Here is a 16,819-nt window from a genome sequence, read left to right on the forward strand (position 1 = left end):
GAAGGATTTATCTCCTGGGGTCTCCATCAAATTAATAAAAAAGAATTCTAACTTGAATATTTATTGCACATGTTTTTCATCATTCTTAAATGATCATTCTTCATTGTTACTAAAATAATAATTTCCTGGAAAATCCTACATTAGTTGTAATGAAATGCCCTTCTGAAAGGACCCCAAAAGCACTCCAAGAATAGTATAGAATAGTATAGAATATTCTGATAGCATGTTCAGCTAACTTACCTGTTCTTTCTTGAATGTAACAAACCCACAAATTAAAGTAAAGCTGATGAAATATTATTACATGACTATTGTTTTCAATTGTAAATAACAGTTTCTTAATTTGAGAAAGACATTGTTGTGTGTGAATGATGCCAGAATGCCAGTATTGGAAAGCTAAGGTGTTGAGTGTGTGTGTGTGTGTGTGTGTGTGTGTGTGTGTGTGTGTGTGTGTGTGTGTGTGTGTGTCTGAACCTTTATATTCACTAAATGTTGATGCCTTGAAGCTGATAACCTTTCCGTGTGAGATGTCAGTCATATCACATATCTGTTTGATTTCCTTCCTATTGTGTCTATTGGCACATGTGTGTGTGTGTGTGTGTGTGTGTGTGTGTGTGTGTGTGAGAGAGAGAGAGAGAGAGAGAGAGAGAGAGAGCTCAGTAAATAGTCATATCCAGACCAATTTTGTAAGTGAGACCTCTAGCTATGATTGGACAGTCTGGCAGTTATTATCACTATACTGTATGTTGCCAAGAACCCTGAAAGTGGCCACTTCACAGACACTGCAAATGACCAGTCACAGACTATTTGTTTTTGTATGATTTGTTGGGGGAGACGGTTGTAAAAACGTTGCAAATACAACCTGGAAGCAGCATGGTTTACTGTACTTCTTACAGACCACATTTATACAGTAACTGAGTCTAATGTTTACAGATCTAGGATACTCTAAACCTCGCAAAACTTTCTGAGACAGTCTAGCTCTCTTAAACGCTCATTGCTATCACTTGCTATCATTTGCTCACTCAGAGTAAAATAAGCCCAAGCGCAATGGACAAAAATTCACCCATTAAAGATTTTTATATTAAAGATGGAGTAGCAAAGAGGAAGGTTTCTACTGCACTTTTACTGAAATGTGGTGAGCTGTGTGAGTACACACACCTAGTTACACTCTGTTCATCTGCACTTAAGGAATAACCCAGTCTCAGTCTCATGTACAGTGCCCTCCACTAATATTGGCACCCTTGGTAAATATGAGCAAAGAAGGCTGTGAAAAAATGTCTTTATTGTTTAACCTTTCGATCCATTGTTCAAACGATTCACAAAAATACTCTGCTCTCATGTATATCAAACAATTGCAAACAAAACACAGGTTTATCCAATATATCTTTGTTAAATATAGGTGTGAAACAATTATTGGCACCCCTATGAATTCATATCACAATGGACCAATAAAAGCGGCAAATATAACTGACACAGTTTTAATAGTTTTGGGAAGCTATGTGTCAGACGATCTGTGGGTGGAGTGCTTGAGTCTTACAGTAAATCCAGCCTGACATTTAGAGATTTACTATTCTAACACTGCTGCCTTGTCAGTGTACAAATGTACTGCAGCAGACATATTATTTTTGTATAACAACATAGTCTAGGGTGTGTTAATTCTGCTTATACCACAGCGATTGGACAATTACAATTTTTTATTTATTAATGAGCAACACGCCATGCCTTGTCCGAGAGAAACGTTCTTGTTCTCACTTATGTTATAGCTGTGATAAACATTCATCCCCTCAAAATCCTCTCTCTCTCTCTCTCTCTCTCTCTCTCTCTGTTACAAAGCACTTACAACTGAGACTCCTTCCACAAATGTTAAATAAATGTCACCAGAAAAGTCACTGCATAAACAATTATACATTTACCTTGTTTTTTAAAAAATCTGTTTATTATTAGTCTTAGTCTTAGATGATATGACCCATCCACCATACAAGTCCCTGTAGATGAGCAGTTACTATAGAAACAATAATGTATTAAAAACGAGCACATTAATATAACCCTACCGTTCATGTTACAGCCAGAAATACTGTCTGAACTGTGCTGTTATACACAAACTATTTACACCTTCTGACCAATTATATTTGAGAATTCAACCACACTGTGGTATAAAATACAATAACATATATATCAGCACCCAGATGAATCTGTCTGAGCTGATAAATGTCACACCTTTTATTGGACAGCTGATGAATTTGCCCATAATCTGGAACTGACAACATGTCAGAGTAATAAATGGAGATATAGTTTAATATTTTACAAAGTCATGCTGCCATCTGGTGGCCATGATTTTGTGACCTCGTGTATATTGCAGACATTTGCTGGCCATTTTATTTTGTATAAGTAAAATGTAGGTCACTCAGCAACCATTTACTGCAGCTGTGTATGAACAGGACTATCAGTAGACCACCACTGAAAAGATATTTGGGTGATGGATCATTCTTACCACAGCAGTGACACTGACATGGTAGTATTTACAGGTGCATCTCAAAAAATTGAATACCGTGGAAAAGTTAGTTTTTTTCCATAATTTAATTCAGAAAGTGAAACTTTCATATATGTTAGATTCATTACAAATAAAGTGAAATATTTCAGGTCTTTTTTTGTTTTAATCTTGATGATTTCATCTTACAGCTCATGGGAATCAAAAATCCAGTAGCTCAAAATATTAGAATACAGAATTTATAATACAGAAATGTCGACCTGAGAAGAGCTCTAATCAGCTAATTAACTCACAACACCTGCAAAGGTTTCCTGAGCCTTTAATCTCTCAGTCTGGTTCAGTACACAACCTCAATCATGGGGAAGATGAAAGTAAATTTTGCATTTCATTTGGAAATCAAGGTCCCAGAGTCTGGAGGAAGAGTGGAGAGGAACAGAATCCAAGTTGCTTGAAGTTTGAAGTCCAGTGTGAAGTTTCCACAGTAGGTGATGATTTTGGGTGCCATGTCATCTGCTGGTGTTGGTCCACTGTGTTTTCTCAAGTCGAGAGTCTACCAGGAGCTTTTAGAGTACTTCATGCTTCCATCTGCTGACAAGCTTTATGGAGATGCTGATTTCATTTTCCAGCAGGACTTGGCACCTGCCTGCAGTGCCAAAACTACTAGTAACTGGTTTGCTGACCATGGTATTACTTTGCTTGATTGGCCAGCCAACACGCTTGACCTGAACCCCATAGAGAATCTATGAGAGACACCAGACACAACAATACAGACGAGCTGAAGGCTGCTATCAAAGCAACCTGAGCTTCCAGAACACCTCAGCAGTGCCACAGGCTGATTGCCTCCAAGCCACAAAAGCAGTCCAGACCAAGTATTGAGTGCATAAATTAACATACCTTTCAGAAGGTCGACATTTCTGTATTATAAATTCTTTAATCTAATATTTTGAGATACTGGATTATTTCTTTCCATGAGCTATAAGCCGTAATCATCAATATTCAAACAAAAAAGGCTTGACATATTTCACTTTATGTGAAATGAATCTAGAATATATGAAAGTTCCACTTTTTTAATTAAATTATGGGAAAAATTAACTTTTCCACGATATTCAAATTTTTTGAGATGCACCTGTATATTATGTGCACCTGATAAAGTGGCAAGTCTGTGGCAAGGCTTAAAATCTTGTCACTGTATGATATGATCTGTAAATGTTGAACTCTGTGTGTGTGTGTGTGTGTGTGTGTGTGTGTGTGTGTGTGTGTGTGCATGCAGGCTTGTCGACACGGTCATGTCCAGCATCTTGAGCATCTCCTGTTTTATGGAGCTGATATGAGCGCCCAGAATGCATCGGGAAACACGGCGATGCACATTTGTGCTCTCTACAACCAGGTGTGTGGTGGCTGTTTTTTTACTATCGAAAGTAAGGAACTCGCTTACATTTCTTCCATTATATTTTACCCTTTTATGTGTTCCTCCAGGATAAATGTGCTCGTGTGCTGCTTGTTCGGGGAGCTGATAAAGAGGTGAAGAACTACAATAGCCAAACTCCATTTCAGGTTGGTCTATTTCCTGTTATCTGTTTTTCACTTCCTGTTCCTGTAGAAAGTGTAAAGATGTATTTCGTTCCTGGGCTGGTATGTATAAAGCCACTCAGACTAAAATAAGTCTAAGAATAAGAGTAATGGACAAAAAAAATCACCCATTAAAGAGTTTTATATTAGAGATGGAGCAGCAAAAGGGAAGGTTTCTGCTGCACTTTTACTGAAATGTGGTGAGCTGTGTGAGTACACACACCTAGTTACACTCTGCTCATCTGCACTTACAGTACATTAAGGATTTAACATCATATTCATGCAACAAAGCAAAAATAATAAGGAATAACCCAGGCTCAGTCTCATGTCCTGTGTAGGACAAGTGGTATGGAAAATGGATGGATGCATAAATAACTGTAATAATAAATTACAAATATTATATAAAGTATAATATTTTAAAATAATAATAACAATATAATAATACATTAAAAACCAAGATTTAATGCAAAAGACAATGAATGCATGGTGAACGCACTAAAAGTTTCATCCTCTTCCATGTTGTTTACTATAGAATACTGTCCCTAATGTTGTATGATAACACACACACACACACACACACACACACACACACACACACACATTCAAACCCAGCCCAAACAGAAAATATATTGTATGAATTGTGTGTTCTGGGTGCACACAGTATGGAATTTTCCAGATGAAGGCATTTGTTTCTGTTGAAATTCCCTTGTTTCTTTTCTGAATTCTTGAACCTCAATGAACTCTGCTAAAATACTGTGTGTCAGGTGGCCATCATCGCAGGAAATTTTGAGCTTGCTGAGCTGATCAAGAACCACAGAGAGAGTGACGTAGGTGAGAGTCTTACACACAGGCACACACACACACACACACACACACACACACGCACACACACACACACACACACAAATTGTGAAAGACCTTATACTTACTGTATTTGAATATAATTTTTAAATAATTGATCGCAGTGATGTAAACTTACAATACTGCTTTTTTGTGATGAAGTCTCAGTCTTCAGCATTAATACACTCATTTACAGATTGTGAAATGATTCTGACACTGAGAGTCAAATTTTTGTCAAACTCAACACGTGCAAAAACAAATGACGCGTCACTGGTCACACACTATTATATACATTATGTACATTAACTATTTTATGGTATTGTATGTGCAACAAGAAAAGATATAAATGTAACAAGACAGAGATTCACTTTTCTGGGGGATTTATTAAAACAATAATTAAAGTCACAATAAACGGAACTGAATTAAGGGCCCAGCATGAACACAGTACAAGACTATCTCTCAAACCTTGAAGGCAATCAACAGAAACAGATGGAAAACTAACAATAATCAGAAATGACAGAAATACATACATTAAAAAAAAAAAATTCAAAAAAACAGATTCAAAGTGAGAACAATAACCAACACTATAGCAGGCTAGAATAAATAAAATTATTATGACATTAAGTAATAATCAATAATCCCGTCAAAAATCATCGGCAAGGAAATGGCAGAAATCCTGTGGTCTGTATTGAGGAGGAAAGTCCACAAGCACGAATGAAAGAATATAAAGGATCACAATTGATGGAGGGGTGAACCAAGATCCTTCTACAAGGAAGAGATTCAGTGCCATTATCCTCTCCAAGGCAGACATCACAAAATATTAACTTTAAGGCTGTTGAGAAGTTTGAAACCAATGTTGAAAGTCAAAATAAAAGTAAAAAGTTTAAATAAAACAATATAATGTCTCTGTACGCTTGGGCTCAAAGTATCAATTACTGCCCAAGTTAATTTTTCGATATATTTTTGTTTTTTGCTCATTTTTACGAAGGCCGGCAATAATTCTGAAAGGTACACGATTTATATTTCTATGCAATTTAAGGGTGAAAGAATGAAAGTAAGTATGTCTGAGTATGTGTGTGTGTATGTGTGTGTGTGTGTTATTGAATTACTGTTCTTATTTATCTTAGAACTTCTGAAATCCACCAGGTGACACTAACTGAGAGAGAGAGAGAGAGAGAGAGAGAGAGAGAGAGAGAGAGGAAGAAGAGGATCTATTGTTGTATTATTTATTCCAAGTGTGATAGATAGATAGACAGACAGACAGACAGAGACAGACAGATTGATGGATGGATGGATGGATGGATGGATAGATAGATAGATAGATAGATAGATAGATAGATAGATAGATAGATAGATAGATGAATGGATGGATGGATGGATGGATGGATGTAAAAGAAAGAAAGAAATAAGGCACAGTTAATCCGAGCTTCACAGCTGTCCAGCAGGCGGAATGAGACAAGCTGCAGTTTAAGAGGTTTACATTCTGATCAGGCAGCATCATGGACACAAAATCGGACATCAGGAACTCCAGATGCATCCGAACTGTCCATTTACTCCTCCTTTATCCCCTTTGCTCCCTTCTTTCCTATTTATTACCCTATTTCCTTGTTTGATCTGGGAATGTACGGTAATCGGCATGGGTTCCTCGTGCTGCACAGAAAAAGGTGCGTTCAAGGATTACTACAATGTTTTGTTGAAATGTTATTTCTTAAAATCCCGTAGCTGTTTTTAATTCACTGAAGAAACTCGTTCATTAAACCTCTAACTGGCTGAGGTGTATTCTTATTAATTAAAAAAAAATACTTAATGAATAATGTGTTTTAGGAGTTCCTGCATGTTACTCTTTTAATAGAATATACCATATGCCATTTTGAATGATCCAGGCTATTAGTAAGCATTAAAAGTATAGTTCAGCCAAAAATGAAATGTTCCCTTTACTACTGTAGATTAATATGGAGGGGGTTTGTTTTTCAGTAGATGTTCACATAGGTCATCTAAACTGTTCCACATGATTCATGACACAATGCAAATTAAAATCATCGTACATGTGAAAGAACAGGTGCAGTGAGGTTTTATTTGTGATTATGCATAAATCTGAGTGCTGTACCAGGAGCTGGTTTTATTTAATAATTTATTAAAAACTAACCTGATCATTTAAAGTGATCTTTATTACTGAAGAATCTATTATTTAACTTTGAGCCACAATTAACTCACAAGTTTAGCTATGTGAGAAATTCCTGTATGGAACTGTAATGTGTCTCATTATGTCCGTATTTAGCAACATTAGTTAAGATGACCAGCTCCTTATGCCTTTATGCTAATGTTGACTGTTAAGTAGTAAGCTTAGATAATGTTACCTCTCCAGCTACAGAATATTAGCCAAGTTTGCTAACAAGGAAGCTAATGTTAGTCTACATATTGTGTAATTAAAAGCAAGCTAGATAACATCAGGTTATTAAATTGTGTAAACAACTAGCAGTAGTTCAGTATCATGCTAGCTACTGTTAGGCTATTGTATTGTCTAATCCAGTAGCCACAGTCATTAGCAAGCTAACTAGCTTTAAGCTTACTATAGTGTAAACCAGTCCCAGACTGGTGTGATAAAGAGTGGGATTGGCAATGTGATTGTGTGCAGTTGGTATATAATTCTATTCTCACCTGGGTGCAAATAGCCTCTGCTTTGATCTCACAGTTACCTTCAGCACTGCTTTTATAATTGTTATATGCTATTGTGTATAAAGACAATCACACTAATAAATCATTATTTAAAAAAATTAAGCCGAAAGTAAATGATTTGGTACGAGAGATACGAGAGATATACTGTATAACTCAGAAAGATTGATACTGAGAGATTAAAAAATTAAAAGAGAGGAGGAAAAGGAAAGGAAGAATGAAAGAAAGATGAAACACAGTAATGCACACATGCTGAAAGAATCCATGTGAATGGATGAGTGAGAAGTGAGAAGCGATGGTCAGAGTCATTGAGAGAGAGAGAGAGAGAGAGAGAGAGAGAGAGAGAGAGAGCGAGAGAGTTGGGGGCAGGGTGGAGGGTCCAGTGTGAATCTTTTCCAGTTTATTGCCAGCTCTAGACAAATCATGATCTGTGATCACTGTCTCTCACTCTCACACTTTCTACTGCTGTTTTATTTTTCATTTCCTAATTGAGGAAACATCATATTCTGACTATTTCTGGAGAATATATCGGTCAGTGAAAGCTAGTGGAGTAAAAATGAAATCTTTTCTGTGTGCCTTAAAGAAGGAAGGTAAGGGAATGCTTTAACACTTTTAACAACATTACAACATCAGTCACTGTATCATTCTGTTCTCTATACTTGTGACCTACAGTGGGTCTTTCTCTTAGCTTATTCTCATTGGCTTTTAGCCTTTACCTATTGCCACCTCTGCTGTCTGCTCTTATAGTCCTGTAATGTCAAGCACCCGATGCTTACTCAATTAGTATGCTACTCTTAATGTATGTAATGTATCATCTCTACTGCTTGCAGTCGATAAGTAGACACTGTTTTTACTTATATGGAAGAATGATGGGAATTGTGTAATGTGTCAAATGTTGTAATTCTGTTCCTGCACACAGACCAAATCTTAGTATTAATTTTCATTTAAATAAAGTATTAACTGTAACCATTTACAGATCACTCTTGGCTTTAAAGGGTCAAATTTACACAATTCCTCTTTACTGTACCCAATCACATGTAGTCATTCAGCCTAGACGAATATAGTGTCTGAAGTTGTTTCTTTAGATTTGCATTGAAGTCATCTAATCTTCACTTGTCCAGTTCTGGTGCACCTGTGCCCACTGTGGCCTCAGATTCCTGTGCTTGGTTGTCTGCTCAACACGGTTGTAAAGAGTGGTTGTTTGAGTTACCTTAACCTTCCTGTCTGAAACTGAAACCAGACTAGCTGACCATTTTCTTATGACTACTCTCATCAGCAAGGCATTACCACCTTCAGAACTTCTGCTCACTGGATTGTTGTTGTTGTTGTTGTTGTTAATTGCACCATGAGCTCCACACTATATATATATATATATATATATATATACATATATATATATATATATATATATATATATATATATATATATATATATATATATATATATATATATATATAAAAGACTGTAGATTTTCCAATAATATACAGTAATGGGCAAACTGGGTTGCCAGTAATGTATTGTAAAATTTACAGTAAACAACTGTAAAACATATTTACTGTAATGCACTATAATATCTTACATGGTACACAGTAAAAGAACACAGTACATTTGCTGTTTTGGCTGATGCAGGATACAACTAAGCAATGCTGCAATTTGAACACACAACCTTCTGAACTGAAACACAAAGCCTAAACCACTAAGCCCCTACAGGTCCATCCATCTTCAACCGCTTACTCCGTTTCAGGGTCACGGGAAACCTGGAGCCTATCCCAGGAAGCATCGGGCACAATCACATACACACCCATTCATACACTACGCCAATCAGCCTACCATGCATGTCTGTGGACTGGGGGTTTAAACCAGAGAAACGGGGAGAACATGCAAACTGCACACACACACGGCACCGGCGGGAATCGAACCCCGGACCCTGGAGGCGTGAGGCAAACGTGCTAACCACTAAGCCACCGTGCGCCCCACCACATGTCACTCAACTAAATAACTTTTAGTGGAGTTAATTCAGAGGTATGAGTGGTTCAATCAATGCACACTAGCTTGTTGTGGTGGCTCAGTGGTTAGGTCTTTGATTACAGATCAGAAGGTTGTGTGTTCAAATCCCAGCATTGCCAAACTGCCATGGTTGGGTCTTAGAGCACAACCCTTCAGCTCACGTGTATCCTGCATTGAGCAAGTGTACTAGATTGTGTTATTTTACACTATGTAAGATTTTACAGTATTTTACAGTAAATATGTTTTCCAGTTGTTTACTGTAAATTTTGCAGCACTTTACTGGCAACCCAGGTTTTTGAAATACTCAAACCAGCCACCAACAATTTTCCCCCTAATTCTGAAGTGGGGTATGAACATTAACTGAAGCTCTTGACCAGTATTCACATGATTTTATGCATTGTACTACTGCCACATGATTGGCTGATTAGATAACCTTCAAACTTTCCAGCTTCACTTACTTGTTGGTTATTTTAGACTCAGAGCTCTAGTACAGAACTAAAGACTCAAACTTCAGACATCAAACATACCTTTGGGAATGGTGTAGATTAAATTTATGACTGAAAGATCACTTTAATTCCTGCTGTCTGATGGGAAATAAATGCAAGCGCATAGGTCAGTAACTTGTCATTCATGCCTGATGAAAACCTCATCAGAGTTTGGGCGATTAATGAAGTTAATGATGAAGGCAAAGAGTTCTGGGGCAAATGTCCACTCACTCTGTAATGAAAAAGTTATAAGTGAGTGTGTGGGGATTAATTGTGTTAAATGACCACAGCTTGTAAGGTGTACTCTGCTGCCTTAACCTTTAACTATCTATTAGAGGTGTAAGGATACACAAAATTTGATTATTTTCTCACCCAGTGATTGTTTCTCCACAATAAATATATCTGAGTTTGTGATGTCTCACAGCTAAAATGGTAGTTCAGATCAGCCCTGTGGTCATGAAGACCAAGTAACTGCCCAAGAAGCTTTGAGACGGAGAAGGTTATTAAAACATTGACAAAACTTTAAAACTTCTTTGGACCATTTCGAAATCCATTGTAACAAAGTGGATAATTTTTTGGCACAACCCAGTACAACCCAGATCAGGTCAAACTGAGTGCTCAGACAAGAAGGGCAATTCTCAGAGAAGTGTATGTAGATACAGCTACAGCACTGAACTAGTTACAGAGATTACTGGCTGAAAAAGGAGAACCTATGCAGACCTCAACAATATCATCAGCTCTTCACCGATCCAGCCTCTATAAGAGAGTGGCCAGTAGCAAGCCATTTCTGAGAAAGGCCATGCAAATCTTAGAGCTTTTGGGAAAAGAGTTTTTGGTTTGTTGAGACTAAAGTTGTCATTTGTTTAGTGCAAACCAAATACAGCCCAGCACCCAGGTAACACCGCGCTACAATCAAGCACGGTGGTGGTAGCATCATGCTCTTGCCTTCAGCAGGAGGAACTGGAAAGCTCGCTGCCATCACAGGCAACATGGATGAAGCCAAATATAAGCAACTTATTGAGGTGACATTTTTCAGTCAGCCAGACATCTGCATTTAAGGCAAAAATATATATTCTGACAAGGCAGTGAGCCAAAGCACTTTGGGGGGGGGGGGGGAGGTTTGTGTTTTGAAATGGCTGAGTCAAAGCTCAGACTCCAATTGAAAATCTGTGGCATGACCTGAAAATTTCTGTCCACCAGCATTCTCCATCTAATTATGCAGACTTGTGGATAATTTGCATTGACAAATAATAATAATTTTAAAAAATCAGAATGTGCAACGCATATAGAGACACATCTGAGACAACTTCAATCTGTAATTGCAGCAAAAGGACAATTGACATCTTATCTTCCAATACTTAATTTTATTTATATGATATGATATGCTTAAATTTGATGTTGCAATACAGCAAAAAGAGAAATAATCATTTTGGGTGAAAACTTTCCGGAGGCACTGTATGCCATAAGTTTCTATAATAAACATTAAAACAATAATTATAATTATTGTATAATTAATAATTATACAATAATTAAAAATTAATGACAGTGTTCAGGTACTGTTTGCATGATCCATTCAGACTCTTAGCAGCACATATCAAAACAAAAGCTGTACATTAGAATGTAACAAATTTAAACATGGCTACTTAAAGATAAGTTCTCTGGCCACACTTGTGCAGGTTTGTGAAGTCTCAGCAAAATTTCCACCCTAACTACATCTCAAAAACTGCAAAATAAATAAATAAATAAATAATGAAATAATTAAATTAGCCCAAAAAGTTCAAGCATTGGAAATGGGAGACACATTTTTCATGGAACCAACTTCCCTTAATCTTGCTTGTGTAACTCTCAACAGGGTATGTCTGAAGTCATGCAGCTCTCTTTAGAGCAAACCGGTTTTTGAATCTTGCCTACTCCACTATACTGAGTCGAAAGTCGTATGTCATTACAGACAGTAACGAGTCCAGGAACTTTGTCTTTTGACTGTTACAGAAGTACAGAGAACCCTCTCATTACTGCAAAACTGCACTTTTTCCATGGCACATTTCAAGGGACTTTCAATCCTTTTTAACAAAATATCAGCTGGATGAAAGCATTTATGAGCACAAATTTGACCATTCTAGTAAAGATAACAGTAAATATATTTGTATTGTGTGTGTGTGGCTATATATAATGGGAAGGTTGATCAAGGTAGTAAGTGTGTGAGCGCATCACTCCATTGCAGATGATCAGACCGGATGTGGTGGTTAATCCAAAAATTGTGGGCATAGGCCAAGCAGTTGAAGGTGCCGTAAAGCTATTGTGTTCTTCTAATTAATCAATATAGTACAAACATTAATCGGCATTAATACCGATAACAGATGTGATTCACCACAAGTGCCGAAGGTGATCATAGCCATGCCGATATTCAGTAAAACTGCACACTTGCTCATGCAATATTGTTTTTATACAACAGTTCTATAAACAAGAAATTTATATTGAGTAAGTGATATTTAGAATATGACGAAATGTTCTGTTCATTATTCTGCTGGTCAAAATAGATCCCAAAGAAGCTACACACTACAGCTATACTTTATAGCACGTTGGTTTGCTGGCTAGCTAACTCAAAGTAACATTCCCGTTAAAGATGCTTCCAGTAAAATTGGCATCCCTTTTTCCTTTTCATCATCATGTGGCAAGATTTCATATTTTAAGCCAAAACGTTATATTCATGAAAAGTATCGCTTGCAATGTCCACTGATTATGTCGATGACTCTACTGTAGTAAAGGTTTTGAAGTGAAATTTTACGTAGCAAGCACAGACGAAGGGAATGATCCACACAGTGAAGTATAGGTACTCTTGGAATGCCACTTGACCAATCAAATTAGTGGGCCAGTACAGAGCCCCGCACATGACATGCGGGTAAAGAAACAATATATTGTGGCCACATTCCTATGGCTTATTAATATGTAAGCACGTTTTATTAATTGTTTCCCACGTTTTAGGCAAATCGTGGCCACATTTTACCAATTCATGCCTGCAATTTCATAAATCCACCGTCCTTTTACTGAATCGATTTAAGTGAGAGGCACCGACTTCGCATATTGAGATCCAAGGGGCTTTACCAGTGACGATAGGGTGACTTAGGGGCTGTGCTCAAGCATTGGTCAGGGAGTTAACTGTGTCAGGCATAGAGAGAATGATATTCTTTCCTGGTACAAATACCTTGTTGCAAACACTTTGTATACATCCACCGATATCCATGACCTTTTCCAGGGCCTTGCAGCTGATCAACAATAAAGTCAAAACCAGCCCCCAAGTCACCATATTGTCACCAGTAAAGTCCCCTGGCTCTCAATATGCGATATAGGCACACATTTCTAAAACATGGGCACGACTGACCTAAAACAATGGTAAGAATTAATAAAACGTGGCCACAATTGACCTAAAACAAGTGAACAAATTAGTAAAACGTGCTCACGTATTAATAAGTCGTGGAAACGAATTCTTAATTTTCAGGGCTTAATTCTCAAGTACAGGGCTCCTTAGACTGTAACTAACTGTTGTATAATAGAAATTGGTTCAGTTCAACTATTAATTTACTGTATACCTCAGCACTGTTGAATTGTTTCTTCTGATTGATCAGAAGGTGTCGATTAATTAAAGACTATCACCCAGTACTGGTATATTCAGTAAACTCCTCAGTGTTATCTGTATGTTATCATCCCAACTGCTCTCAGTCAGTTCAGTCAATAAGAGCATGCTATACAATTATTAGTAAAGATAATGTGAAAAATTGCATTAATTTTTTCCTGGAGACTGCAGTTCAGCACAACGTCCTCATTTTGACTTCTAAATCTGAAACTCTTCACTCCTGATCAGACAGGAAAAGAACGAGGGAAGGCTATTTTTAGTGTGCTGACGTTGAGAGAACCTGAAGGGCAGAATGATGAGTTGTTCATGTCAGATTTTTAAAATACTTTTTTTTTTTTTTTAAATCCCTCAAGAGCATCTTTTACACCAATCTCAATTTCTCATAACCTCAGCACTCCCAGGTATCCTTGGGATTTTGACATATGTGACGTAACATATGTCATTGACAACCGTCTCCTGTTTGTCCTCAGTTAGTACTGTATTTGTAACAAAAAGCATTCAGTTCATCATCCGAGCCGAATGTTAATAGACTCACTGTGATTTTACACGCAGATATTGCTAAGTGTGCTGGAACACAGTTTTGTCTGCTGCTACACAGTGTTTGATCACATTGGAACATCTCCGGAGAAGTTTTAACATAACAGTCATAGAATGATTAACATTTTTTTTGCTTCTTCTTCATCACTGCATCTCTGGAATCCAGTTAGAGGGGAATAAAGCAAATAAGCGTCAGAAACTTACAATTGCACAGGCTGATTAAACAATCTGTTAGAATGCCACCTCTAGGTATAAAACGTAGATTTAAGTTGATATACTTATAAACTATAACAATCCAACAATTCAATAATATTATTATAGCTGCTCTGCATTCTGGAAGCAGCTGCCTTACTAACCACATCCTTCAGATGTCTCTGTCTCACTGGATTTTAAGCCAGATTCCTTGATTTTAATCAAGGAATCTGGCTTAAAGCTTCACATTCATACAATTTATTTAGCATTAAGCAGAAGTGCCGTAATGGTGCAGCAGTAGTCTTGCTGCCTCATAGCTCCAGGGTCCCTAGTTCAATCCTGAGTGTGGATTATTGTCTGTGTGGAGTTTCACATTTTTTCCACGACAACATAGTTTCCTCTGGGTTTTCTGCTTTCTTCCCACCTCCCAAAAACATGCCGACAGGGGAACTGACTACGCAAAATTGCCTTATCTGTGAATGAGTGTGTGGATGTGTGTGTTCATGGTGCCCTGTGATGGACTGGTGTCCCATCAAAGGTGCAGTGCCAGTGTTCCTGGGACAGGCATTGGATCCACCACAACTCTGACCACGATTAGTGGTTACTGAATGAATACATTAATTAGGATACCCTTAAGTAATACAGTCCCCTCTGAAACTATTGGAACGACAAGGTCAATTCATTTGTTTGTGCTATACACCAAAGACGTTTGGCTTTGAGCTAAAAATATGGATATTTCATCTTTTATTTCCTGGTATTTACATCTAGATGTGTTAAACAACATAAAACATAGAACCTTTCGTATCAGACCAACCAATTGTTAGGTGAGCAAAGTATAGGAACAGATAAGTATTGCAGTAAAGTAAAGTAAATAGCACTTAATATTTGGTTGCATATCCCTTGCTTGTAAAAACTACATCAAGCCTGTGACTCACTGGCATCACCATATTGTTGCTTTCTTCTTTTGTGATGCTTTTCCAGGCTTTTACTGTCTGGTGATTGACTTGGCGAGTCTAAAACCTTCCACTTACCCCCTCATTTGTTGATTTGGCAGTATGTTTTGAATCATCGGGGCGGCTGTGGATCAGGTGGTAGAACAGGTTGTCCACTAACCGTAGGGTAGGCGGCTCGATTCCCGGCCCACATGACTCCACATGCCGAAGTGTCCTTGGGCAAGACACTGAACCCCAAGTTGCTCCCGATGGCAAATTAGCGCCTTGCATGGCAGCTCTGCTACCATTGGAGTGTGTGTGTGAATGGGTGAATGAGACACAGTGTAAAGCGCTTTGGATAAAAGCGCTATATAAGTGCGCCATTTGCCATTTATCATCCTATTGCTGCATGATGAACTTCCCGATTAATTTGGATGCATTTCTCTGTAAATTGGTAAAAAAAAATAAATAAATAAATAAATAAATTCCTGTTCTTTTGAATTCATTCTTCTGCTACCATCATGAGTTACATTATCGATAAAGATTAGTAAGCCATGACACTACCTCCACCATGCTTCACAGATGAGCTTGTATGTTTTGGATCATGATCATCCTTTCTTTCTCCACACTTTGGCCTTTCCATCACTTTGGAAGAGATTAATCTTGGTTCCAGAACTTTTGTGGCTCATCTCTGTATTTCTTTGCAAAATCTAATCTGGCTTTCAGATTCTTACTGCTAATGAGGGATTTGCATCTTGTGACCGTACATAATTATGAAATGGTGGACTCCCATAATAATAATACACTGTGAATGCACAGTGAAATAATAATAATAATAATAATAATAATAATAATAATAATAATAATCTGTCTCTTCCTATCTCTTTCAGTGCCTTTCCGTGAGGCTCCTTCGTACTCCAGGAGACGTCGTGCCCCTCATCATTTGGTGCCTCCACGCGTGCTGCTGCGCTCCAACAGTGATAACCTCCTCCAACTGCATCCCCAACACACAAACACACAACCACACACACAACTACACATACAAACCAGCCCTAATGGCACAGTGAGTACCAGAGCCCAGCCACGTAGCCGCTCGCCCTCGCTCAGCCGTCTGGGAGAAGAACAGCATAGACTGCAGCACAGGTGAGACACACACACACACACACACACACACATATAATTCTATAATAAATAAATAAATAAATAAATAATTCTGGGACATTTCAGCTAAAATGCATACAGTAGGACAATTAACAAACAGAGGGAAAACAACATGGAGGGAACAATGATAACACAATAAGACAAGGCAAAAATCGTGACATATAACCATAGCTATGTCTACATCTAAACCTAGCCTTAACCTCATTAACCAAAAAGCAAACATTATTTCAGTTATTTGTTGTTTGTTTATTTTTGTTTTTATTTTTAATAAACATTGCAGTCTGTGCAAAAAAAAAATAATAATTT

The 16,819-nt window shown here is 37.6% G+C and overlaps 1 protein-coding gene across 1 annotated transcript in view; it reads left to right on the top strand.

The window, feature by feature from the left end:
- The window catches only part of LOC128606240 (SH3 and multiple ankyrin repeat domains protein 2-like), a 165,904-nt gene that overhangs the window by 73,164 nt on the left and 75,921 nt on the right, over positions 1 to 16,819 (top strand). The window contains exons 8-11 of the mRNA XM_053622277.1: positions 3,756 to 3,872; positions 3,962 to 4,039; positions 4,819 to 4,885; positions 16,243 to 16,495. Of these exons, the coding sequence (XP_053478252.1) occupies positions 3,756 to 3,872; positions 3,962 to 4,039; positions 4,819 to 4,885; positions 16,243 to 16,495 (515 nt within the window). The remainder of the gene's footprint in view (positions 1 to 3,755; positions 3,873 to 3,961; positions 4,040 to 4,818; positions 4,886 to 16,242; positions 16,496 to 16,819) is intronic.

This window comes from Ictalurus furcatus, chromosome 4 (assembly GCF_023375685.1).
Source record: "Ictalurus furcatus strain D&B chromosome 4, Billie_1.0, whole genome shotgun sequence".
Classification (NCBI taxonomy): Eukaryota; Metazoa; Chordata; class Actinopteri; order Siluriformes; family Ictaluridae; genus Ictalurus; species Ictalurus furcatus.